Here is a 20,689-nt window from a genome sequence, read left to right as displayed (position 1 = left end):
CAAAAGAAACTAGACATAACATTTATGTCCAGTTACTTATGAGTCTTTGCTAAAATAATACAACAATGCCCTTAAAAAGATAAAATTGTTTTATTGTCACAAGCCAGTTGTGTTGTGTTGTGGCGTTCCAAACAGATTACCAACAGTGCCCTCTGGTGGACAATCCATGCAACATGAATAATGGTTGAAGGGCATTTCTTCTGTCCCTTCTTTACTTTAAAATTTTCATAGTAGATTCATGGATGTAGTGAAAGAAGGCATGCAGAGGGTTGGTGACATGGTCCGCTGTGATGACACTTAAAGCAAGCAGCTGAAAAAAAGAATAAATCATTTGGACTCTAGTTGCAGCTATGATTATGTTCTTCACTGATTCAATCATAGAGTATTTTTTTTTATAATCAAATTTCATTAGATTCTTGTCTATACATTGTAAATATTTTAAATGTATTGTCCACCATCTTTCAAAACTGAGATTCAGAACATTGCTGAGAGTAAAACCTAAATAACATCTGGTTTTCTCGTTGTGTGTGTAGGTATTTGATATCTTGCCGACACATGGTCATCTGCAACCTGGGGATCAGCAGGCGGTCACGTTCTCTTTCTACGGCCATGAAAATATCAGCAGACAGGTGGTCGCGCAGTGCCATGTAGAGGATGGGCCTACATATGAAATCATTCTCAGAGGACACGCATCAGAAATCAGCTACACCCTTGACACCACCCATTTGGACTTTGGCCAGCAGGTGCGTATACAAGGCACCTTAATTCTTACGTTTCTTACGGGTATCTTTATTCCAGCCAGCTCCATCTCTCCAGTGGTTAAAGTTCAAAATGTTAGTATTTGGACTCTCAGCTTAAACACATTCAATTTAAAATAAAATAATGAAAACTACATTAAGGTACCAAATCTCAGATTTAATTTTAGTACCTTTATATTAATATAGAAAAAACTGTGTGAGGATGGAGCAGTTTTAACATGAAGATAACAATAAAAGAGCTTCCATTTGACTCACAGCCTTATAATTCACAATAGTTTTCATTTAAACTGAGGTGCAAAGAGTACAAATTATTAAAGGTAATAATGAGAATACAATCCAAAACTGCTCAGATCCAAAGCATATTGCTTTGCAAATTGCTGTTAGACCCTTCAAGAAGTGAGTTGGGTTGACCTCTGTGAATGCCTAAGAAAGGGAGGAAGGGTCAAATGATATTCTGTGAAACATTCGAAATGACACCATGTGCATCTCTCAGCTTAGTTTTGAACACTTAGAAAGTTAAACACTGTATAGAAAGACTTACATTTGCCATATTTCTATACACCAATCAGGCCTAACATTATGACCACTGACAAGTGAAATGAATAACACTTTTAATTTTTTACATCATGGCATCTGTTAGTAGATTGGATTTGATTCAGAGTAACATGTTTTTGCTTGCCCTGCTTGGGCCCTTATGTGTAAAACTATCCTTTCTCGTATTTTCATAAACCTTAAGATTAAAAAAAATGTCCATTACGGTCAATGCTTTTTTTTTTTGAAAAACAAATTGTTTTCTCTACCAAATACAGTATACTCGGTCACTAGGTGGAGTACTTTGTCTGTTTGCAGTAAGCGGCTTGACATGATCATTACAGTTTTTTCTGATGGCTTGAGCACATTTTTTGTAACTATTGGCTATTTTTGCAAAACTCTACACACAAATAAGAAAACTCTTCACCCAATCAGCAAAACATTGTAGTTTTCTTGTAAAAGCAAATAACCCTTGCTTAACTCTCCACACCTTTGTAAAAATGGTATTTTTGTATCCAACAGTTAACACAAGCCATCATATTAATAAGCACACAATGCATCAACTACACACTGATGGTATGAATAAAAAACACATCTGGCTTTTGCTTTCTCTGTGCACAAGTTAGGCTATGTCAGTTTGAGCTCATACTTTTGTCATAGATCTGTAAGCATAGAGGGATCCAAACTTCAAGTACTGGTGTTTATTCACACACATCAAAACAAACACAAGTGTTTATTTCCAAGTATAGGATTATTTGCAATAAGTGAACATTTGCAGTGAACATGCTTCCTCTGCCCCAGCATCTGGTCGTCTAACAATTCTGTAAAGTAACAATTTCAGTATTTTTACATCTATGGTATTGTTGTGTTTCTCATTGGCATATGGCAGTGCTACAAATCTTAGTGCAAAGTGACTGTACTAACCAATTCTCATTTCAAAATGTCCTTATGATGCTTGCGACAGTGTAGCGGCTCGAGTTAGGCTGGACCCATTGGCCAGCTTCCCTCAGGGTCATTCCACGGTTGCTTACATGGTCCACTATTGTAGTTCTGATGTCATCAGCAATTCTATTTCTTACTCTTCTTACCCTTCCTCTCCCCCCTCCTCGTCCTCTACCCCCTCCTCGTCCTCCTCTTGCTCCTCCTTGTCCTTGTCGTCCTTTTCATCCTACTTCTTCACCTCCACGTCCTCTTCCTCGGCCTCCTCTACTTCTCACTCTTCCTGCTCCCTCCATTGTACTCCACACATAGAGCTGACCTGTATTATAGTGCTTGGGCTGATTGCAAAGTGAACTAATTATCTAAAAAGGTTTTCACATGTGACAGTGTGCCAGACAGTTGGCAAAATAGTGTAAATAATGGCCTTAAACGTGTATAGTTTTGCTAGGAGTGCGTTGATCATTTGGAAATTGAGTGTAAAGCAGTGAGTTGTGTTTACAGTTCTGCAAAAAGAGTGCTGTGCAGTGGATTGTAGCTACAGGTTTGCAAAGTGTGTGTTACAAAATGGCAAACTGAGTGCAAAGCAGTGTTTGTGCTTTTAGTTTAGCAAACTCAGTGAGTGGTTTTGCTATAAGTATTAATAGTTTTAGAAATTGTGCTATAAGAATCACAGTTAGGGTTTAAGCATTCAGAAAAAACTGTAATAAAAGTAAAGGTACAGTTAACTTTAAAAGGCAGAACAGTGTTTGCTCTCTCCTCTTAGTCTTTGTCCTTTGCTTCTAGCTTTTTCATTGTGTAGGTGAAGTTGATGTAACCCTGACAAACACGGGCAAGGTGGGCTTCAAATACAGTATACACCCTCATAGAGAGGAGGAGGAGGAAGGGGTTGGTGAGAAGGAAGTACGGCAGATGAAGGTCTTTGAACATGAGGTCAGACCTGGTTGGTCTACAGTCATTCCTGCTCAGGTGAGCTTATGAGTTTGCCATTTCAATTGTGGATGTTCAAAGCTATTTTATCATGGAAAGAATGGCTTTCCTTATGTGTATGTGTGTGTGTGTGTGCGTGTGTGCGTGCATGCGTGTGTGTGTGTGTGTGTGTGTGTGTGTGTGTGTGTGTGTGTGTGTGTGTGTTTGAGACAGGGTTACCTTGATGCAGGTATGGTACAGGTTCTCCGTGTACTCTACCTTCCGGGCATTCCTGAAGTGTTTAAGAAGAAGCTTCAGATGCAGGTGGCTTTCCTACCACTGGAGGAGATCACTCTGACTGGTGTGGGAGTGTTCCCCAGGATCAGCCTGAATTTACCACGAATCCTGTGTATGCACACACACACACACACACACACATGCACAGAGATATGTTCAATCCAAAATCAATGAGCTATAAGATGAATATTTAGCTCATTAAAATTTACTTTAAAATAGTGCTTTTGCTCAAAATAAATAAATGATTCTGCATCAGACAAAAGGGCTGAAAGTAGGACTTATAAATACATATGATTACATCAGTGTGTTACCATCTTACAGAACTATATAAGGATGTTGTCAATTATCCTTGTGAACTCATATTTCCCTCGTTTTCTCTTTAAACCAGTTTTGTTGAAAAGCATCAAGCTCAAACGGTCCATAATAGACCTCTATTGTGATAACAGTTCTTGAGACACAAATTCAACTTCTTATTTCTGCACTGTGATTTCTCTTACAGCGGAGGAGTGTTATAGTGACATGTTACAGCAGGCCAGAACAGCTGTGGAGAAAGATGGAGTCAAAGAGAAGCTTATATATGAATTTACTGTTCGGGGAGGAGCAACAACAGAGGCGACGCGCACACTCACAGTCAGTAACTTCATATTAGTGACACCTCACATTTTCTATAATTTTGTTGAGGATTAAGAAAAAATACCTATTAATATGTATGCTGACTTGATATTGTGGACATGTAGGGAATTTATGAGGATTTGTAGGGAAAATTAAGCACAAATAAAATCCCTTATTGCAGAGGTATTTACAGTTGTAGATTGGTAAGGTTTGTTTGTTTCCTCTGTTGAGTTGTGAGTGTTTTTACCACTTCTTGCATCCCCTGCTATTCCCTGTTCTCTCTTTGACCTCTAGTATGAAGATCTGCTTCACATGGAAATCGAACGATTGTTGGTCAAAAAAAATGCTCTTGCTGTGGCTAATAACTTGCTGGAGACTGAAGAACCACAAGAGTCCTTCAGAAAGTGGAACAAGCTAATAAAGTATGTAAACACAAGTACACACATGCATTTTGGTGACTCTGTTTTGAAGTGAGAACTTTATCAAACTGTGCTGGGGAATTTGTGACTGTTTAGCTTTTTTTTACTTTGTGCGCTCTTGATACGATGTCATTATATCTCGTTGAAAGTTCACAAATCTATAATATAATGTATAAGATACTTAAGTTCAGTATACAAAGCAAAATTATATTTAGTAAAATTATAATACATATATTCTAAATGTTTTTACAGACTTTAGTCTATAACAATAAATTATATTGCTAACATGCTTGTTTGTGCCCAGTGTTTTATTCTTATTATTTAAATCTTTTTCCCAGGTTCCAACTCCCAGAGTACATTCTGGATTTTGGTTTTGTCATTCCTGGCAAAGTCGTGAGTCGTGCTGTAAAAGTCAGCAATAATGGATCAATACCTGTGTCTTTCCATCCCACTAACAAACATCTTGGGGACACAGGTAATGCAATGTCCTCCTACTTTTTCAGGTCATCATCATCTCTCTCTCTCTCTCTCTCTCTCTCCCTTAGACTAATTTACAAGAACAAAAGGAAAATAAACTTGATCTCTGATAACTCTAGAACAAAGATGAGGTAGCTGAACAAGTGACAGTTTTACCTAAAACCCTTAGATTGTTAAAGAAAGATTACAACAAGACACAAGGTTACAATCTTGGATGGGGATAGTTTGTTAAAGGCAGGCAAAGACAACCTGTGTTTTTTAAAATGCTTGAAATAAGGATTAGTGGGGTTAGGTTCATTGGTGAATCTAAATTGTCCGTACGTGTGAATGTGAGTGTGAATGGTTGTCTGTCTCTCTGCATTAGCCCTGCATCAGGCTGGGAACCTGTCCAGGGTGTACCCTGCCTCTCACCCTGTGGTAGCTGGGATAGGCTCTCCAGCCCCCCTGCAACCTTGACAAGGATAAGCAGAAGAGAATGGATGGATGGTTGGATGGATGGATGGATGAATGGAATAAGGATATGTTTGGAAGTGTATTTAAGACAACTGGCGCTGCTTTAAAGCAGTATTGATTTCTTATAGTTGTTTTTTTCTAGCTTACTGTGTTCTGAAAGAAGATAATAGAAAATGTAGATTTGTAGCAGTTTTGAAACCATCTTCATGTCTAAAGCTTTTGTACACAGTGGTAAATTTAAGTATTCACCTCAAGTAAAAGTATCATTTTTTTTTAAATTTCTCTTTAATTTAAATGATTTTAAAATAATTTATGACTCTTTTTGGTTCCTCACAGGTTTCACAGTAGACTTTGAAAGCATGAAGAACCAACCCCGTGATGAGACGAAGAGTTTCACAGTTAAATTTGACCCTCAAGGAGTCAACCTGGATTTGGGTTATACGAGTGCTATTCTCCTGATCCAGGTATACACAGGCTTACACCTGTACATGTCCACAAACTAAATTTGTGTCTTTTCACTCTCCCTCTATAAGTCATTTTGGATCTAAGAGGATTTTCTTTGCTGTTACAGGTCGCAGGTGGTCCAACGGTGCAAGTGCGACTGTGTGCAGTGGTAACCACGCCAGCTGTCACTGTTTCCAGTGATACAATTCAATTTGACACTCTGCAGTGTGGCATGTGTCAGGTACACCATGATAACAATGGATGATGACTCTATGAAAGTTCTTTTCTCTTCCTATTCCTTTCTCGTCTAATATTTAATTTGAAATACTTAGTAAGTCAAAAATTGCTGTGCCTTGAAAATATTTTCCAAGGCACAGCAAATTTCCCCCATTCTTTCTTCTAATTCCACCATAATAAGCAAAAAACAATACAAAAAAAGAGTACAAACAATATTTGTAGTGTATACAAAATTATTACAAAAATCAAGCAAACAATAATAGCGATTCAGTTTCACCATCTAAGTGTATAAATAAGGCTCAAATATTTATATTAACTCTTTGTCTGCGTTTTGTTTTTGTTTTTAAACTCTACTGTTATTCCATTGCATACTGTTTTTTAGATAAAAATTAATGATACAAAAACCAAATTCACAACTTTAACTCATGTTTCATCTTTTTAATTCATCTTTTATATACTTTGTGTATAAATTGAATTTATTTTCTTCATTTGTGATTGGACTGAAAGATGTAGGTAGAATCATATAACCATCCACAGTCAGATGATACAGAGAACCAGTGGGTCAAATATAGCACCTTTCAAGACAAAGATCACAAAGTGCTTCACAAAAAAACACTAAAAATTTAAAAACAAAAACAGAATAAAGAACGAGGTAACTAAATGCAAATCAGAAAGATGAGTTGGGGTTTTTTTTATTATAAGAGACCACTGAGTCCACAGATCTAAAACTCAAAGGGAGAGACTTCCAGCGTCTGTGGCCCATTCTGGCAAAAGCGCTGTGTCCTTTAGTTTTCAGCTTGTATGATGTACAGTAAATGTGTTCTGATCAGAAAACCTCAGGGACCTCTTGGGGACGTATTGCTGCAAAAGTTTAATGATTTAAGCTGGTGCTTGACCATTAAGAGCTCTAAAAGTCATAACCAGATGTCACAGTCTGTGCTTGCTGACCGTGTGGAGTGTGAATAGTGGACCCAAATGCAGACAAAATGAAGCATGCAACGTAATTTGGTTTTAACAAAAACCGAGCTGTTTAATATAGCTGATGGAAAAAATACTAAACAAAGGGCAAGGTATGAAACTAAACAATAACCTAAACTGAGTAAACTAGAATTAAACATGGAAAAACCCTGAACATGGCCATGGAAAAATCTGGACACGAGGAACATGAATACCTGGAACATGAAACATGGAAAGCAGGTGACTTGACAACAAATGACAGAAAACTCACTAAATACACAGAGAGGTGACAAGGAGAGTGGAAACACATGGGGAACACAGCTGAAATGAACATGACCCCACAAGCAAAGCTAAACACACTGAACAGGGAACATGAGACTGTCAAAACAAAAAAGAAAACATAGAGAGACGTAGACTGGGACACGCGAGCTTGACACAAAGGTCGAGGTAAGGCAGACATGAGAGCCAGAGAGATGGAGTGAGGGAACACGAGAGAGAGGGAGGAGGAACATAACTCAGACACACAAAGGATGAGGAAGACCTAAACACAGGGTACTCGACAGGCTCCGAAGACATGACACTATGGACAATGTAGTGGGGAGACACAGAAATGGGAGGAACCTAAATAGACAAGAACTAAATAGAGAAACATAGGGTTCAAACATAGAACTAATAAATGCATGGATAACAATTTCCAGTTTAGAGCATGATACAATGGTACTTAACCTAGCAATAGAGGGCAGTCTACCAGAGATCTGACATGCAAATCTAAAGTGAATGCAGAGTCAAGACTTACCCTTAGATTCCTGACAGATGATTTCACAAATGACAAAAGAGGGCCAAGAGCTTTCATTACACTGGTCACAAATCTATCAGTGGACAGACCAGGTCTTCTGTTGTATTTTCCTTAAGTTGGAGAAAGTCAGCCATCCAACCATTAATGGAGTCTAACCACCTATCCAGGATCTGCAGCTCAGAAGTATATTGGGGATTAAAAGAAATATAAATTAAATATCATCTGCATAGCAGTGATAGCAAAACCTCTTAAAGGTACTAAGAATGTGCTCAGGTGGGAGCACGTATGTATGTTTAAAGTCGTTTTATTACACCTCTGTGTAATTTAAGACATTCTAGGCTTAAAATTATTGCATTTTGAAAAACAATACTTAATTCATTTTAACCGGGTGAACATAAATTGAGCTGATGTACAACTTAAAAATTCAGTCGAGACAAGAATCTTTTTGTTTCAATGAACAGTGAAAATCAGAAATGGTTCCGCCAGGTACAGGTGCTTAATCCTCAGGCTGGCTGAAACAGACAGAAAAACCTAAAAACATTTACAACATGCATGACTGACTTCAGAATGCGAAGGAAGGCATATTTATCTCCAAAACATTGACTAAGAGATAATAGATCCTGACTGAGTTAGAACAGATACGAAAATACAGTAAGTAGATGCTGTGTGTTGTTTAAAACAGTTGTTAACAGTTAATGAAAGTGGTTATTTTAATGTGTCTGGGCTTCTTTAAGTTACTTGAAGACGTTTCACCTCTCATCCAAGAAGCTTCTTCAGTTCTAAGGTCAAATGGTGGAGAGTCCTAGATATAAACCTAGTGGGAGTATCCCCCCACAGAGGGACAAAAGAGGAGTGAAAGAAGCCATCTATGTCCACTGTGAGCAACCATCTTTGAACAGAGGTGGTGGTTTACGACACCAACTCTCTGCCATCTATAATCCAGTTTTGAGTTCCCTCCCCAGACGCCTTAACACCCACTCACATCCTGGGCCATCTGACCTCAGGAATTTGCATGATAAGGTGGGGCCAGGTTTCACAATGAGCTCACCCGAAACCCTGGCTGATTGGGACCCACACCCAGTTTCATACCTTGGCTCAGGCGATTAGAGGATCATCAGGGGGTCCTTTTGTCCCTCTGTGGGGGGATACTCCCACTAGGTTTATATCTGGGACTCTCCACCCTTTGACCTTAGAACTGAAGAAGCTTCTCGGATGAAAGGTGAAACGTCTTCAAGTAACTTAAAGAAGTCCAGACGCTTTTCTTTGCAAGCTCCTTTGACTACGATGACCTGGATGACTGAGAACCTTCACAGACTTATTTTTATGTATTTAACAAATATATTGGGTCTGCTACTTTTGTTAGTGTTTGTTTTGAAAACATTAATGGGTTCAAACATGTTTGAATTACAGTGTGTTCCACTGAGATGAAAAAATATATGCAATTACAGTAAAATCTATTATTCAAAGCTAACCACATTTGCAAATTTCTAATCTCTATATTTCTTTTCTTGGACTTGAGCATCTTTATATAATTCACAGTCCTTAGTTATCATTACTGGGCTATGGTGCAGCCTTTCACATCATCTTTTATTTTAAATTATCTTAAATTTTTTTTTTTTTTTTTTTTACCAGTTCTCCCTTTAATTCAAGTTTCTTCTGATTGGCTATTCCTCACAATTAACAGTTTTGAACAGCAGGTAGGTACAGCTGTCAAGCACAGAGCTCTAACTGGGCTCACTGTGGTGCCCTCCTACATATAGTTACCAAGAAATCCGGTAAATCAGTGAATTGTCAGACCTATACATTCGAACCTTTGGTATTCTAAAGGCATGAGTAAATCTCTTTAATTGAAACCAGTTTTAACTTGCAGTAATGCGATGTCATTATATTTAATGACATATTGTTGTGCAAAATGTAAGAATTTCTTTATAACCCAACAGATGAAGACAATACAGCTGCTGAACCATGAGTCTGTGCCGTGTCACTGGAGCATAGCTGAGGAAGTTAAGCCTATTAAAAAGGTATGACTGTTGTTATTTTGTGGATAATATAAAAAATGGAATCCACAGGCCATCTGTGTCGTGCCAAGAAAGATATCAGATAGATAGAAATACAATAAACGTGATGCCGGCATTTGTTCTTGTTCTCGCTTAGATCGATAAGTTCCTGCCCCTCTACAAGCGTAAAAAAGCCTTGCAGGAGCAGCGTCCACCTCCAGTGGTGTTTGAGATGTTTCCCTCCTCTGGTGTGCTGTCCCCTGGTGAACGGGTCAATGTCCACATAAAGTTCAAGCCTGCTGATGGGGTGAACTGCTTTTAATATTAGAACAATAACTGTTAGATATAATTAGTAGCATAACATCATACTGCTTAATCATGAAAAAGTAGCAAAAGAATGTGATATAAAATATGACAAAAGACCTACTGTTTTGCTCTATTTGTCTTTCAGTGTCCTTACAACAGACGGCTAGTGGTGCGAGTCGCTGACAGCACCCAGGAGGTGTTCATCACAGCTCAGGGTCAGGGTGAGGATCCACATCTTGAGTTCTGCCCTTCGGTACTCGAGCTGGGCCCTTGTCTCCCTGCCAGCACTGACGTTGAAGCTGAGGTTACAGTGAAAAACCCCTGTTCTTTCCCCATTGAGTTTTACTCCCTGGAGTTTGACACACAGTATCTCCAGGAAGAAGAGGTAGCACTTTTTTTCTATAGTTTCAGAAATATTGTTGCAAATTTACTTTAAAATGAAGTGCATGATTTTTAAAGGCAAGGCTACAAGTGGTGTAGTAATATGAAGAGATTATGTGATTTCCTTTCATTGATAAAATATGGCATGATTAAAAAGGCATCAGAGAAAGAGACAAAGTAGAAATGCTTCTGATTGGGTAGTTTTCTTCCACTACAGTTAATCTCACACAGCTTTCCTGAATTAAATTATTTGTTTTTGTCTTTTGCATTATGTAGTGTCTCTAATGAGACATTTTTTCTGGGTTTTTAACTGCCCTCTCTTCTCATGGTCACATGCAGATTCTGCGTTTGATGCAGGATTATAAAGACAACAGTGTGTTACTACTTCCTTCACGTGTCCCGGGAAAAGGGCTTCCCTCAGAACTGCTGGACTATTACAAGGAGTATTGCTCCAAGATGAAAGATGAAGGTATCTTTAAAGATACCTAAGCAGCTATTGATAATATACACACAGTTATGTCAGCACATATTTATTTTAATGTCTGTCATAATGTCACTTTTAATCAATCTGTGTGCCCCAGAGCTGAAGGCAGGTACGGGTCATGACGATCAAAATGAAGACACACAGGGAGGAAAAAATAAGCCTAAACTAGATGAAGACCACCCAGAAATTAGAACTACATGTGTGAAACCACCTGAAATGTGTAAGTACAGCAAGTTTCTTCTTTGTTGGTTCTCAGTCATCCAGGCCATGATCACCTTGAGTTGAAAGCAACAGGACTTCTTTGTAATGTCCTTTAAGATGTTTCACTTCTCATCTAGCAGTTCATAAAAAAATGAACATTATTTTGCTTGTAAAATTAACATTTAAATTCAAAATTCAGTTTTCTTAGAATTGACCAGATTGGCGAGCAGCGAGAGTCTAAGACAGTTCGAGATGACCCCTATCTGCAGAGCAGTTGCCCGACATATGGGTGTTGACCTGTCACCTGAGGCTCTGGTTGCACGCAACTGCAGAGGCATTGCTATTATCGTATATGGAGCCCCACTGACAGGTTTAAAAACACATTCTCCAATGAAACAATTTAAATGACGATAGTGTATAAAATATTCATCCCCTGCTAGAGTCAGTTAACTTGATATAAAAGGTTTGTGTGTGTGTATGTGTGTGTCTCTTTTTTTCAGATAAGAGCAGCATAGCAGCTGCTCTGGCACTTCGGTATGGAGCAGCGTGCCTCTGTGTTGATGATGTGGTTACAGATATGCTTTTAAATGGCACTTCACCAGTTAGCTTGACAGCCAGACAACTCTTTGACTTTGCTGCTATAGAGCATGCTCAGAAAAATGCTAAGGAAGCTGGTAAGCTGGAAGCTAGAAAGCAGCTTGTGATGGAAAAATAAGTAACACTTTTAACTGGTCATTTTCAGTTTTAAGTAAACTGTTAAGAGCTGGGCTGCAGCAATATTTAAGATCTTTTACAGTAAGGCAGGATACCATAGCAGAAGAGTAACTAAAAATTACCCACCTGCTACCAGGTCTGGTCATTGAGGAAACGTCTGGATCAGGACCCACAGCACCTCTTGAAGCCTCCGATCCAGATTCATCGCCTTTTATACTAAATACAGCCAACAACTGTGAGGACAACAGTAGTGAAAATGACTCCAAGGCTCCCCTGATGACTGAAAATCAACACATTGTCCATTGTCTGGTACATTTTCTCGAAGTATCTCCGTATCTGTTGTCTTTGAGGTTTTCACAGGACTTTATTTTGTTTGTTTTTACTTTTTCTTTCTGTTTTAATGTATTTCTTTTCTCTATGAATTAGTGGTCTGGTCCTTGCTTTGCAGTTAAATAATTCATTTAAATTTCATTTCCTTTACACCTCTATACAAAACTATTGTATAAAGTGTGAATACAGAGTAATTGTTACTCATAGAAAACCAATTTATTTAGTGTGATTTTGCTTCAGGGAGGAGATGTGACCACACTGAGGAGTCTGTTGCCTGAGCATTTACTGGTTGATATCCTAGCAGAAAGATTTCAGGTGAGGTATTACATGGTGTAAACATTGTGTGTATATACAGAAAAGTGCAAACTGAATAACTCTTAGCCAGTGCTGTGCATTAAATTGGCACAAATAAGGAATGTTTTCTCTCATGTTTCTCTATTTATTTTGTAATTCTCTCTAATGTTGGTGCTTACGTTGTGATTACAGTTAAGCGATTGTTATCGTGGAATAGTGATTGATGGCCTGGACTCAGCGTACACTCGGGTTCCAGCGAGCACTCTGCAGGTTGTTCTCAAGGCCTTAAGTAGCCGCAAACACATCTATTTGGTCAACTTATCTGACTCTTATACAGCCCTGAAGGCCCGGGAAAGAGCTCAAAGCGAAGCTGAAGGTAAAATATTTACAGACAGAAATTCTTATACCTGTGAACAGAACTTATAGTTGTAATGTTTATGTATTGAATTAGATAAATGACCAAATCTGTGTGTGTTTCAGAGGCTCTGCAGAAGGAGAAAGCTGCCAGGGAGGAACAATGGCTGCAGGACATGGATGAGGAGGAGTATAATGCTCTGCCACAGGAGGTGAAGGAGCGTATTAACAAAAAACACAGAGAGGAATTCCGACAGCAGAAGTTCCGGTACTGACAATATTTATTTTTTTCAGTGAGGTTTTAATTTCTAGTTTTACCAAACTGCACAAAGTCAAAACTGATGTTTTAGCTTGATGAAATGGACACAGTCATCAATGGTATGATCAACATGCCTAGTGAGGCTCAGTTCTCTGGGTGAAAATGCCTTGTTGATGCCAGAGGTCAGAGGAGAATGTCCAAACTGCTTCAAGCTGATAGGAAGACAACAATAATTCAGATAATCACTTATTACAACCCAAGGTATGTAGAAAAATTGGGTCCGTCCTGCCTTGTATCAAGGGTTCAGGCTGACGGTGGTGTAATGGTATCAGGGGTATTTTCTCTTGTTCCCTAAGTACCAGCTAAGCATTGTTTAAACACCACGCACACACAAGCCTACCTGATTGCTGTAGCTGTCCATGTCCATCCCTTTATGACCACAGTGACCACATCTGCTGAGGGCTGTTTCCAGCAGGATAACATACCATGTCACAGATCATAGAGCGTCTCAAACTGGTTTCTTGATGATCTCCATGAAATTAATTTCATTTTACTCAAATAACTTTCCTAGTCACACAGTCTCTATCCAATATAGCAGCTTTGGAGTGAAAGCAGAATCAGATATGCAGCTGACAAATCTGCAGCAACTGTTTAATACTGTCATGTCAGTATGGATCAGGATCTCTGAGGAATGTCCCCAAATCCTTGTTTACTATGTTATGAAGAATTTAGGCACTTCTGAAAGCAAAAGGGAGCCCAACCCAGTGATAGCATTACATGCCTAATAAATCATAAATGATAAGGGAGGTACAGAGTGGTTAATCCATGGAATACAGACGATTAAATTAAATTTCATATTTAAGTTGTTAAGAAGAAAAAGAAAATATAAACACAAATTATGAAAAATAGCACATTGGACTGATTACGTTCTGCAGTGAACACTTCCAGTTTTTAACATTCGTCTGAAAGGTGAATTTTTAATCAAAATGGCATATTCAAATAATACAAACAATAATAAATAATAAATATGTAATATGTGCTTTAAGAATTATATCAATAATGGTTTAGAATATGGCATAAGCCACTATAACAACATTTTGAGGTATTTGATGTCATTCATTTTCTGCTTAAACCAGTTATAGACTTAGATTTACTATATCTACCATGTAATAAAAGCCCTCATAGTGATCATAAATATAGAGACTTGAAACTAGTTCTTGCTTCCTTCTACATCCAGGAATATTGTGCACAGTTTTATTTATGCTGAGCATGCACAGTTTCACTCAAATACCAGGAATATATTCAAGTTCAAATGAAAGTAACTAAAAACAATTCACTTGTGTGTAAGGGAGCAGATGGCGAAAGAGCTGGAAGAAAAGAGGCACCAGGAAGAGAACCAAAGGTTAAAAGAGGTGGGTGGAAAGAAGGACATTAAAGAACCATCAAGGAAGAAGAGCTTGCTGGGGGCTAAGCAGGTCTGTATCCAGTCTGAAGACCAGCAAATACAGAGAAAAATTAGAGCACTGAATTAATTTCTCCCCTTTCCTCTGTAGTCAACAGGGGCATTGAATGTGCTAAGGGCGTCTTCTGTTAACGACTCCAAAGAGCTATTAGGGGACACAAGAGAGCAATGTCATCTAAATGAAGGTGCAGACAAGTGTAAAAAAAAAACATGTAATATTTTATAAAATGTAATATAGGGTAAAATATGAAACGGTTTATAGAGTGCAGCATAATCAGTTACTGAGTGACTTCTGGTCATTATTCCTACAGAGCATCATAGCAAAGAGGCCGATGATCCACAGAAGCAGACAGAAGGAACCACAGGTTCTCCTCAACCCACAGACACACTGGAGATAGACAAGGTAGATTAGAGCTTAGCAACGATGTCAACACACTCAACCCCAGTGCATTATTTAAAATGGTAGATATGTATAGCAGACTAATTACCTACTTTGTAACTTACTGGAGTTTTTATACTGCATGTTTGGGATACATTATTTCATAAGATTGTGTAATGTTATACAACAAATCAGATATGAGGAATGATGGAATAATAAATTGAGATGAGTTCTTACTCTTTTAACAACATGTCTGATTTTTTTTCAAGTATGTTTTGAATACTTACTTGATTTTAATTTGAGAAAAAAGGGATTCAAGAAACAAAAGTACTTCTTGTAGGCCTATCTGTTACTATGTGTGCTGTGAAATCTTCAGCTTTTCTTACTTTAGTTTTTAAAACCACTCAATGAAGAATTAATGATTTACTCTGCAATCCAGTGTCTTGCATTCTGCACAGGATCTAATTACATTAAAGTATTTAATTTTGCTTTTATATCTAACATGAATCGTGTTTGTTGCCAGAATACAGAAACTGTAAATGTGAAGAGTGCAGGAGAAGAAAAAGAGTTGAAAGATGGAAAACAAGCAGGGGAGAGGAATCAAAAAGACAGAGCAAGACAGAGCTTACCTGCTGGGAAGGTTTGTACAAATATGCCATTTAAGGGCTCTTTGTTAAGTCAATAACATAAAATCCGAGGCCTGTATTACAAAGCAGGATTTAGTCCAAGTAACTTTGGGTCCAATCCTGGGTTTTCCGTACTTCTCATTCAGATGCTTCGTACTCGCCTTGGGAACTTATGCTGTAAACCTAACCTGTTCTGGTGCACATTATGTTCTACATTAGAGGTTAACAGACTCACATCATTGCCTACTAACCATTCAAGTGCCACCATTCTTTCATTCTCCATTCTCCATTGCTCACCATACCCCCATTCAGTCACAGGTGGAGAACCTGCAGTCTAAGTTCTGTCAATACGAGGAGAGCCAAGCCCTGGTGGAGCATATCCTGCAGCACTGGGACCGGCGCCGGGGATTGTTGTTGGTCCCACTCCCCACTGAAGATGCTTTAGGGTCAGCTGAAGTTACAACAGAGAAGCAGGTGTGTTAGCTGGCCAACACACCTGGTGGTCCTCCACCAGGTGGCCCTCCAATCCCTCCTTTTTTTTAACTTAAATGTAAGACTGCTTGGAAAATTGGAAAGGTGTGCTATAATTCTTTATCCTTGTTTGAATCCAAAATATTTTTTCCATCTACACAGTCCTCTGCTGATAAGAAGAGCAGGAGAGTCGGTAACAAGCTCATATCACCTTTGCACAGTCAAATAGCAGGACTGTCAGAAGCAGAGAAGGTAGACGACAAGGCATCTCCTCTGGACATTCCATATATTGTGTTAAATGTAACAGAAAAAGACTGCATGAACATCATAAGCAGCTCTTTGCCTCCCCTAGATGAGGTATAGCATCATTTCACAGATCTTTCATTTTTATAAAATTATTAATTATGTTTCTGTTGAAAATGGAATTGTTCTTTCATAAGTTTAAGATGAATTCCTAATCTATTTTCTTTTCTGCTTTGGTCTCATTAGGTGTTGGATGATTTAGGGATAGGTCCTAGTGGCCCTCCAATCCCTCCTTCTGTCACCTTCTCTGTCGTTCCTTTTCCCAAAAAACGAGAGCAAGCTAAACTCGAACAGACATGTTTCACCTTCCTGGTTCCTTCAGGGCTGGATGAAAAGGACAAGAATGAGGACGAGCTGCAAGCATCCGGTTTAAAGTTATCGGTAATGTCTATACAAAAAAATCATTCTTAATTTGAGGCAAAATCTAAAATACAAGCAACTTGGACCTCATGTCCATTTAACCCACACAAGCTTATTTTGGTGTTAAAGGCATGAAATTTTAGGTTTTTAAGTCAGAACACTGTTTGTCTGCTGTTTTTGTAAAGGAAGAGGCAGCAGGCTCTAAAGGTCATGGCAAGGCCACCATTAAGGACAGCACAGTGGCAAAGGACAAGGATAAAACGGGCCGAGAGATTCACAGGAGCAAGAAACAGACTTCCACCAAAACAAAAGCACAGGGACCAGACCGTCTCGGGTCACGTTCACTTGCCTCCTTCCACCCCGAGGACACTGACCAGGAAGAACATCAAGCAAGCTTGGAACAAAAACGCAGCCATATGTAAGACGTACTGCAGAATCACTAATGTTCATTAGTGTTTTTTTTAATTTGTTGTTGGTGCTGCTTGTCTGAATGTGTGCTTGTATGCATTTAGTCTGACAGCATTTCGCTGGGTTGTGCCAGCTGGCGGTGAGGTGGTACTCAAGATCTGGTTCTACTCAGAGTCACCAGGAACTTTTAAACATACCTTCAACTTTGAGATAGTCGGGACCCAGAGACTCAACCAGCTCATCTGCAGAGGAGTTTCTACCTATCCTTCCATCAGCAGTGATTACACGTCAGTCTGCATAGTGTGATGAACTAATGTAGTGAAATAACTGCAAACGGAGAGGTTGAAGTTGGCGTGTTGTGTTCTGCCTCACTTTGTAAAAGTCTAGATCTATTTTTCACAGATGAATTAAGTTTGAAGCTTTTTAATAGTCTGACTTTTTGTGTGTGATTTCCACAGGACTGTGTTTCCCCACAGTAAGAAAGTCACTCAAACTAAAGGGGGGCTTCTGAAGACCTATGTAATTAAACCTGGATACTTTGAGTTTGGACCTTTGCTCTGTGGCAAGACCAGAGACAGGTGAGAGGCAGAACGATGGCTATAAATGGTTTCATGTGGTTGTGGATTTCTTTGTATTTACAGATTCACGTGTGTGTTTTCTAGATACAAGGAAAACAGGTACCCCGAGAACTCAGAGAAGCTGGTGATTCACAATAACTCATGTCTGGAGGCTGAGGTCCAATTCAGTTTCAAGCATGATACGCAGGCCACCACATATCTGTTGGACCCCCCAGCCATGACCCTCACACCGAACCAGAAACAGGTAGAATAGCACTAATGCTGTGTGATAATTTTACTCTACTTTCTCTACTTACATTTAAATACTTTTCCACCCTACAAGGAGTTGACGCTTTGGTCGTACCCAACAAAAGTAGGACAAATGAAGGACGGCTTGATTTGCCAGATCAAAGACAATCCTGAGCTTGTGGTCATTGAGCTTTCGTGCTGGGGCATTCGGCCAGAGTTGGAGTTGGAAAGCAAGCATTTGCACTTTGACAGGATTTTGCTGCACAGGTACCAACATATACCACAGTAATTCAGGGAACATGGATAACTATTGCTCAGTTTACAGATTCAAAAGTGAATTTAAAAAAAAAAACATGAAGAATTTTCTCAAAAGAAAGGAGCTTCATGATAAAATCCAAATATGCCACAGTGGATAATTTGGGATTTCTCTCTCTTCACCCAACCTTTTTTATCCTGCCCAGGAGGGACAGCCGCAGCATTATGATGTATAATAAGACAGCTCTGCCAGTGTCCTGGAGATTGCAGGGTGTGGAAGAGTTGGGTGATGAGTTCACTGTGCCACAAGATCAGGGCATCATCTCACCTAACTCTTCTTTCCCTTTGAGCTTGCGCTTCAGAGCCCGAAGGCCACTCAATATTAAGAGAATCTTACGTCTGGAGGTAGAGTACAACCAGAGCAGTACTCATGCTGTAGTTAATAAATAACATGAAATAAATGAATATATTATAGACATGTTATACACACAGAAATACATCATGTGGGGTTTTTTTTTCCAGGTAGCCGATGTGGAGAAAATTCTAGGTGTTGTATACACTGAAAATATTCAGGTTACTGCCGAAGCCTATGACGTGGACCTGGAAATCAGTCCAGGTACAAATGAAACAGCTTTTCGTTTAAATGTGAAAGTGAATGTGGGCCTTTTATTGATTTAAATGTAGTAAACAATCCGATTTTGACCATTTTGAACCTGCACTTCCATTCTCCACATTTTATGCAAAAGAAGGAGTCACATAAAAATGATATTTAAGTTGAAAAAATGTAACAAGGATGTTACAGTAACTGAAAATCCATCATACAGACATTGTTATATACATTTATATTTCCTTAAATAATGAAAATTAAGTAGAGCTGCCTTTTTATCATGAGGAAATATTTTTGTCACAGAGAACCGGCATCTAACGCCAAGGACCATTAACAGATAGCACTGCAAAATGACTGACTGAGTGGGTGGCAGGATATAATAACCACCAATAATGTACTACATGCTCATGTTTCTATGTCAGATGGCTGTCTTAATTTTGGAACCATCAGAGTCTTTGAGGAGGTCAGACTGTCTCTCAGATTGAAAAACCAAGGAAAATATGAAGTATCTTACAAGTGAGTTTAAACTGATAGTTTTTGCAATATTTTATTCATATAAAGGTTTTCATGGAACGATCATTTAATTTTATTGTTCTCTTATCACAAGGTTTAATGTTGAGCAGACAGACCCAGCGCAGCCAGACCTAAACTCCATTTTCAAAGTGTCTCCTCAGTGTGGTAGTCTGATGCCCAACAAACCCACAACAGTGAACATCCTCTTCAAACCTGATGTGGAAGTGTTCATTAAAGACCAACCTATCCTGCCTTGCCAGGTTTGATCCATAAAAAGTAAAAACTTTATTTAAAAGATTTAAATAATTGATAGCTGACACTGAGTGAGCTAATCTTTTGCAGGTGATTGAACCGAGCATTGGGACAGGAGGAGAAACTGTAGCTATTGTGGCGATCAGGGTTTCAGCCCGATCTGTTTTCACCAGGTGAAGGCCGATTCACGCTCTCATTAATTCTGCACTGTTAATATATTATTTATTAATAGTGCAGAAACATTATTGTATTATCGTATTATAGTATAGAATTTGAAAAACTATTTCTTTCATCTCATTTCCAGCCTCTTATTTTGTTCATATGAAGCAGCTTTGTAGTTGTTTTTTTGTTTTTGGTGTTTTATGTTCGTCTCTCTTCAGGTACAAGATCACACCTTCATCCTTCTTGAACTTTGGTCCTCTGATCTATGGCAACAAGAAAAGCCAAAGCTTCACCATTGAAAACAATGGGGTCTTTGAGGCCTCTTTCACCATGTGCCGCATGATCACAGATCCCGTGAGGACAGGGTAGGCCAACAGGACACACAAAAACAACACATCCAGCACATGTTATTTTAAAGATATTTTATTTGCTCCACCATTTTTAGTTTTAGTTTTCACAAAACAAAATTTTGTAACATTTATTGTTAATAAATTGTGTATTTTTTTCTTTACATTCTGGTCTCAGGGGTCCAGGTAAGACTATATCAAGAGAGACCCTTTCAGGGAGGCCCAATGCTGCCAAAATACCACCAGAATCCTTTCAGAGTTTTCTTCAGGTGAGAGAACGCTGGTGAATTTCACACCAGTGACAGTGCCTGATAGATGGTCCTGTTTGTGGTTTTACAGTCATTGGACTTATTCATTATTAATTTTCTTAGAGTTACATTTTCTGTTTATTTTGAGATTAGTCAAGCTAATAATTAACACATGAATAATCACAAAACAGTCCTGACATTTTTTCTTTCAGTTCCATTGAGTTGTTATGGATTTACAAAAGTAAAACAGACAACATAGACATTGAAAAGGTCTATAAAGTGAATTAATAAGAAACATGATAAAAACCCCTTAATTTTAACAGGGAAGCAATACAAAAAACGGT

General features: G+C 38.6%; 2 protein-coding genes across 3 annotated transcripts in view; one reads left to right on the top strand and one right to left on the bottom strand.

The window, feature by feature from the left end:
* Window positions 1-20,689, bottom strand: part of LOC146500345 (CD209 antigen-like protein A) — a 231,089-nt gene that overhangs the window by 65,867 nt on the left and 144,533 nt on the right. The window lies entirely within an intron of this gene.
* The window catches only part of LOC146500349 (hydrocephalus-inducing protein homolog), a 51,712-nt gene that overhangs the window by 15,604 nt on the left and 15,419 nt on the right, over window positions 1-20,689 (top strand). The window contains exons 26-63 of the mRNA XM_085135790.1: window positions 534-743; window positions 3,012-3,194; window positions 3,369-3,543; window positions 3,931-4,061; window positions 4,338-4,465; window positions 4,801-4,937; window positions 5,729-5,856; window positions 5,964-6,077; window positions 9,767-9,847; window positions 9,981-10,130; window positions 10,275-10,514; window positions 10,850-10,979; window positions 11,092-11,214; window positions 11,395-11,565; window positions 11,696-11,869; window positions 12,046-12,218; window positions 12,480-12,554; window positions 12,726-12,909; window positions 13,014-13,155; window positions 14,495-14,621; window positions 14,700-14,793; window positions 14,920-15,011; window positions 15,511-15,627; window positions 15,926-16,087; window positions 16,247-16,441; window positions 16,574-16,768; window positions 16,933-17,165; window positions 17,260-17,442; window positions 17,614-17,733; window positions 17,818-17,977; window positions 18,056-18,228; window positions 18,423-18,621; window positions 18,739-18,832; window positions 19,246-19,339; window positions 19,431-19,596; window positions 19,679-19,761; window positions 19,969-20,115; window positions 20,276-20,366. Coding sequence (XP_084991916.1) covers window positions 534-743; window positions 3,012-3,194; window positions 3,369-3,543; window positions 3,931-4,061; window positions 4,338-4,465; window positions 4,801-4,937; window positions 5,729-5,856; window positions 5,964-6,077; window positions 9,767-9,847; window positions 9,981-10,130; window positions 10,275-10,514; window positions 10,850-10,979; window positions 11,092-11,214; window positions 11,395-11,565; window positions 11,696-11,869; window positions 12,046-12,218; window positions 12,480-12,554; window positions 12,726-12,909; window positions 13,014-13,155; window positions 14,495-14,621; window positions 14,700-14,793; window positions 14,920-15,011; window positions 15,511-15,627; window positions 15,926-16,087; window positions 16,247-16,441; window positions 16,574-16,768; window positions 16,933-17,165; window positions 17,260-17,442; window positions 17,614-17,733; window positions 17,818-17,977; window positions 18,056-18,228; window positions 18,423-18,621; window positions 18,739-18,832; window positions 19,246-19,339; window positions 19,431-19,596; window positions 19,679-19,761; window positions 19,969-20,115; window positions 20,276-20,366 — 5,574 coding nt within the window. The remainder of the gene's footprint in view (window positions 1-533; window positions 744-3,011; window positions 3,195-3,368; window positions 3,544-3,930; window positions 4,062-4,337; window positions 4,466-4,800; window positions 4,938-5,728; window positions 5,857-5,963; window positions 6,078-9,766; window positions 9,848-9,980; window positions 10,131-10,274; window positions 10,515-10,849; window positions 10,980-11,091; window positions 11,215-11,394; window positions 11,566-11,695; window positions 11,870-12,045; window positions 12,219-12,479; window positions 12,555-12,725; window positions 12,910-13,013; window positions 13,156-14,494; window positions 14,622-14,699; window positions 14,794-14,919; window positions 15,012-15,510; window positions 15,628-15,925; window positions 16,088-16,246; window positions 16,442-16,573; window positions 16,769-16,932; window positions 17,166-17,259; window positions 17,443-17,613; window positions 17,734-17,817; window positions 17,978-18,055; window positions 18,229-18,422; window positions 18,622-18,738; window positions 18,833-19,245; window positions 19,340-19,430; window positions 19,597-19,678; window positions 19,762-19,968; window positions 20,116-20,275; window positions 20,367-20,689) is intronic.

This window comes from Neolamprologus multifasciatus, chromosome 16, assembly GCF_963576455.1.
Source record: "Neolamprologus multifasciatus chromosome 16, fNeoMul1.2, whole genome shotgun sequence".
NCBI lineage: Eukaryota > Metazoa > Chordata > Actinopteri > Cichliformes > Cichlidae > Neolamprologus > Neolamprologus multifasciatus.
This window is presented reverse-complemented; position numbering and strand designations above follow the sequence as displayed.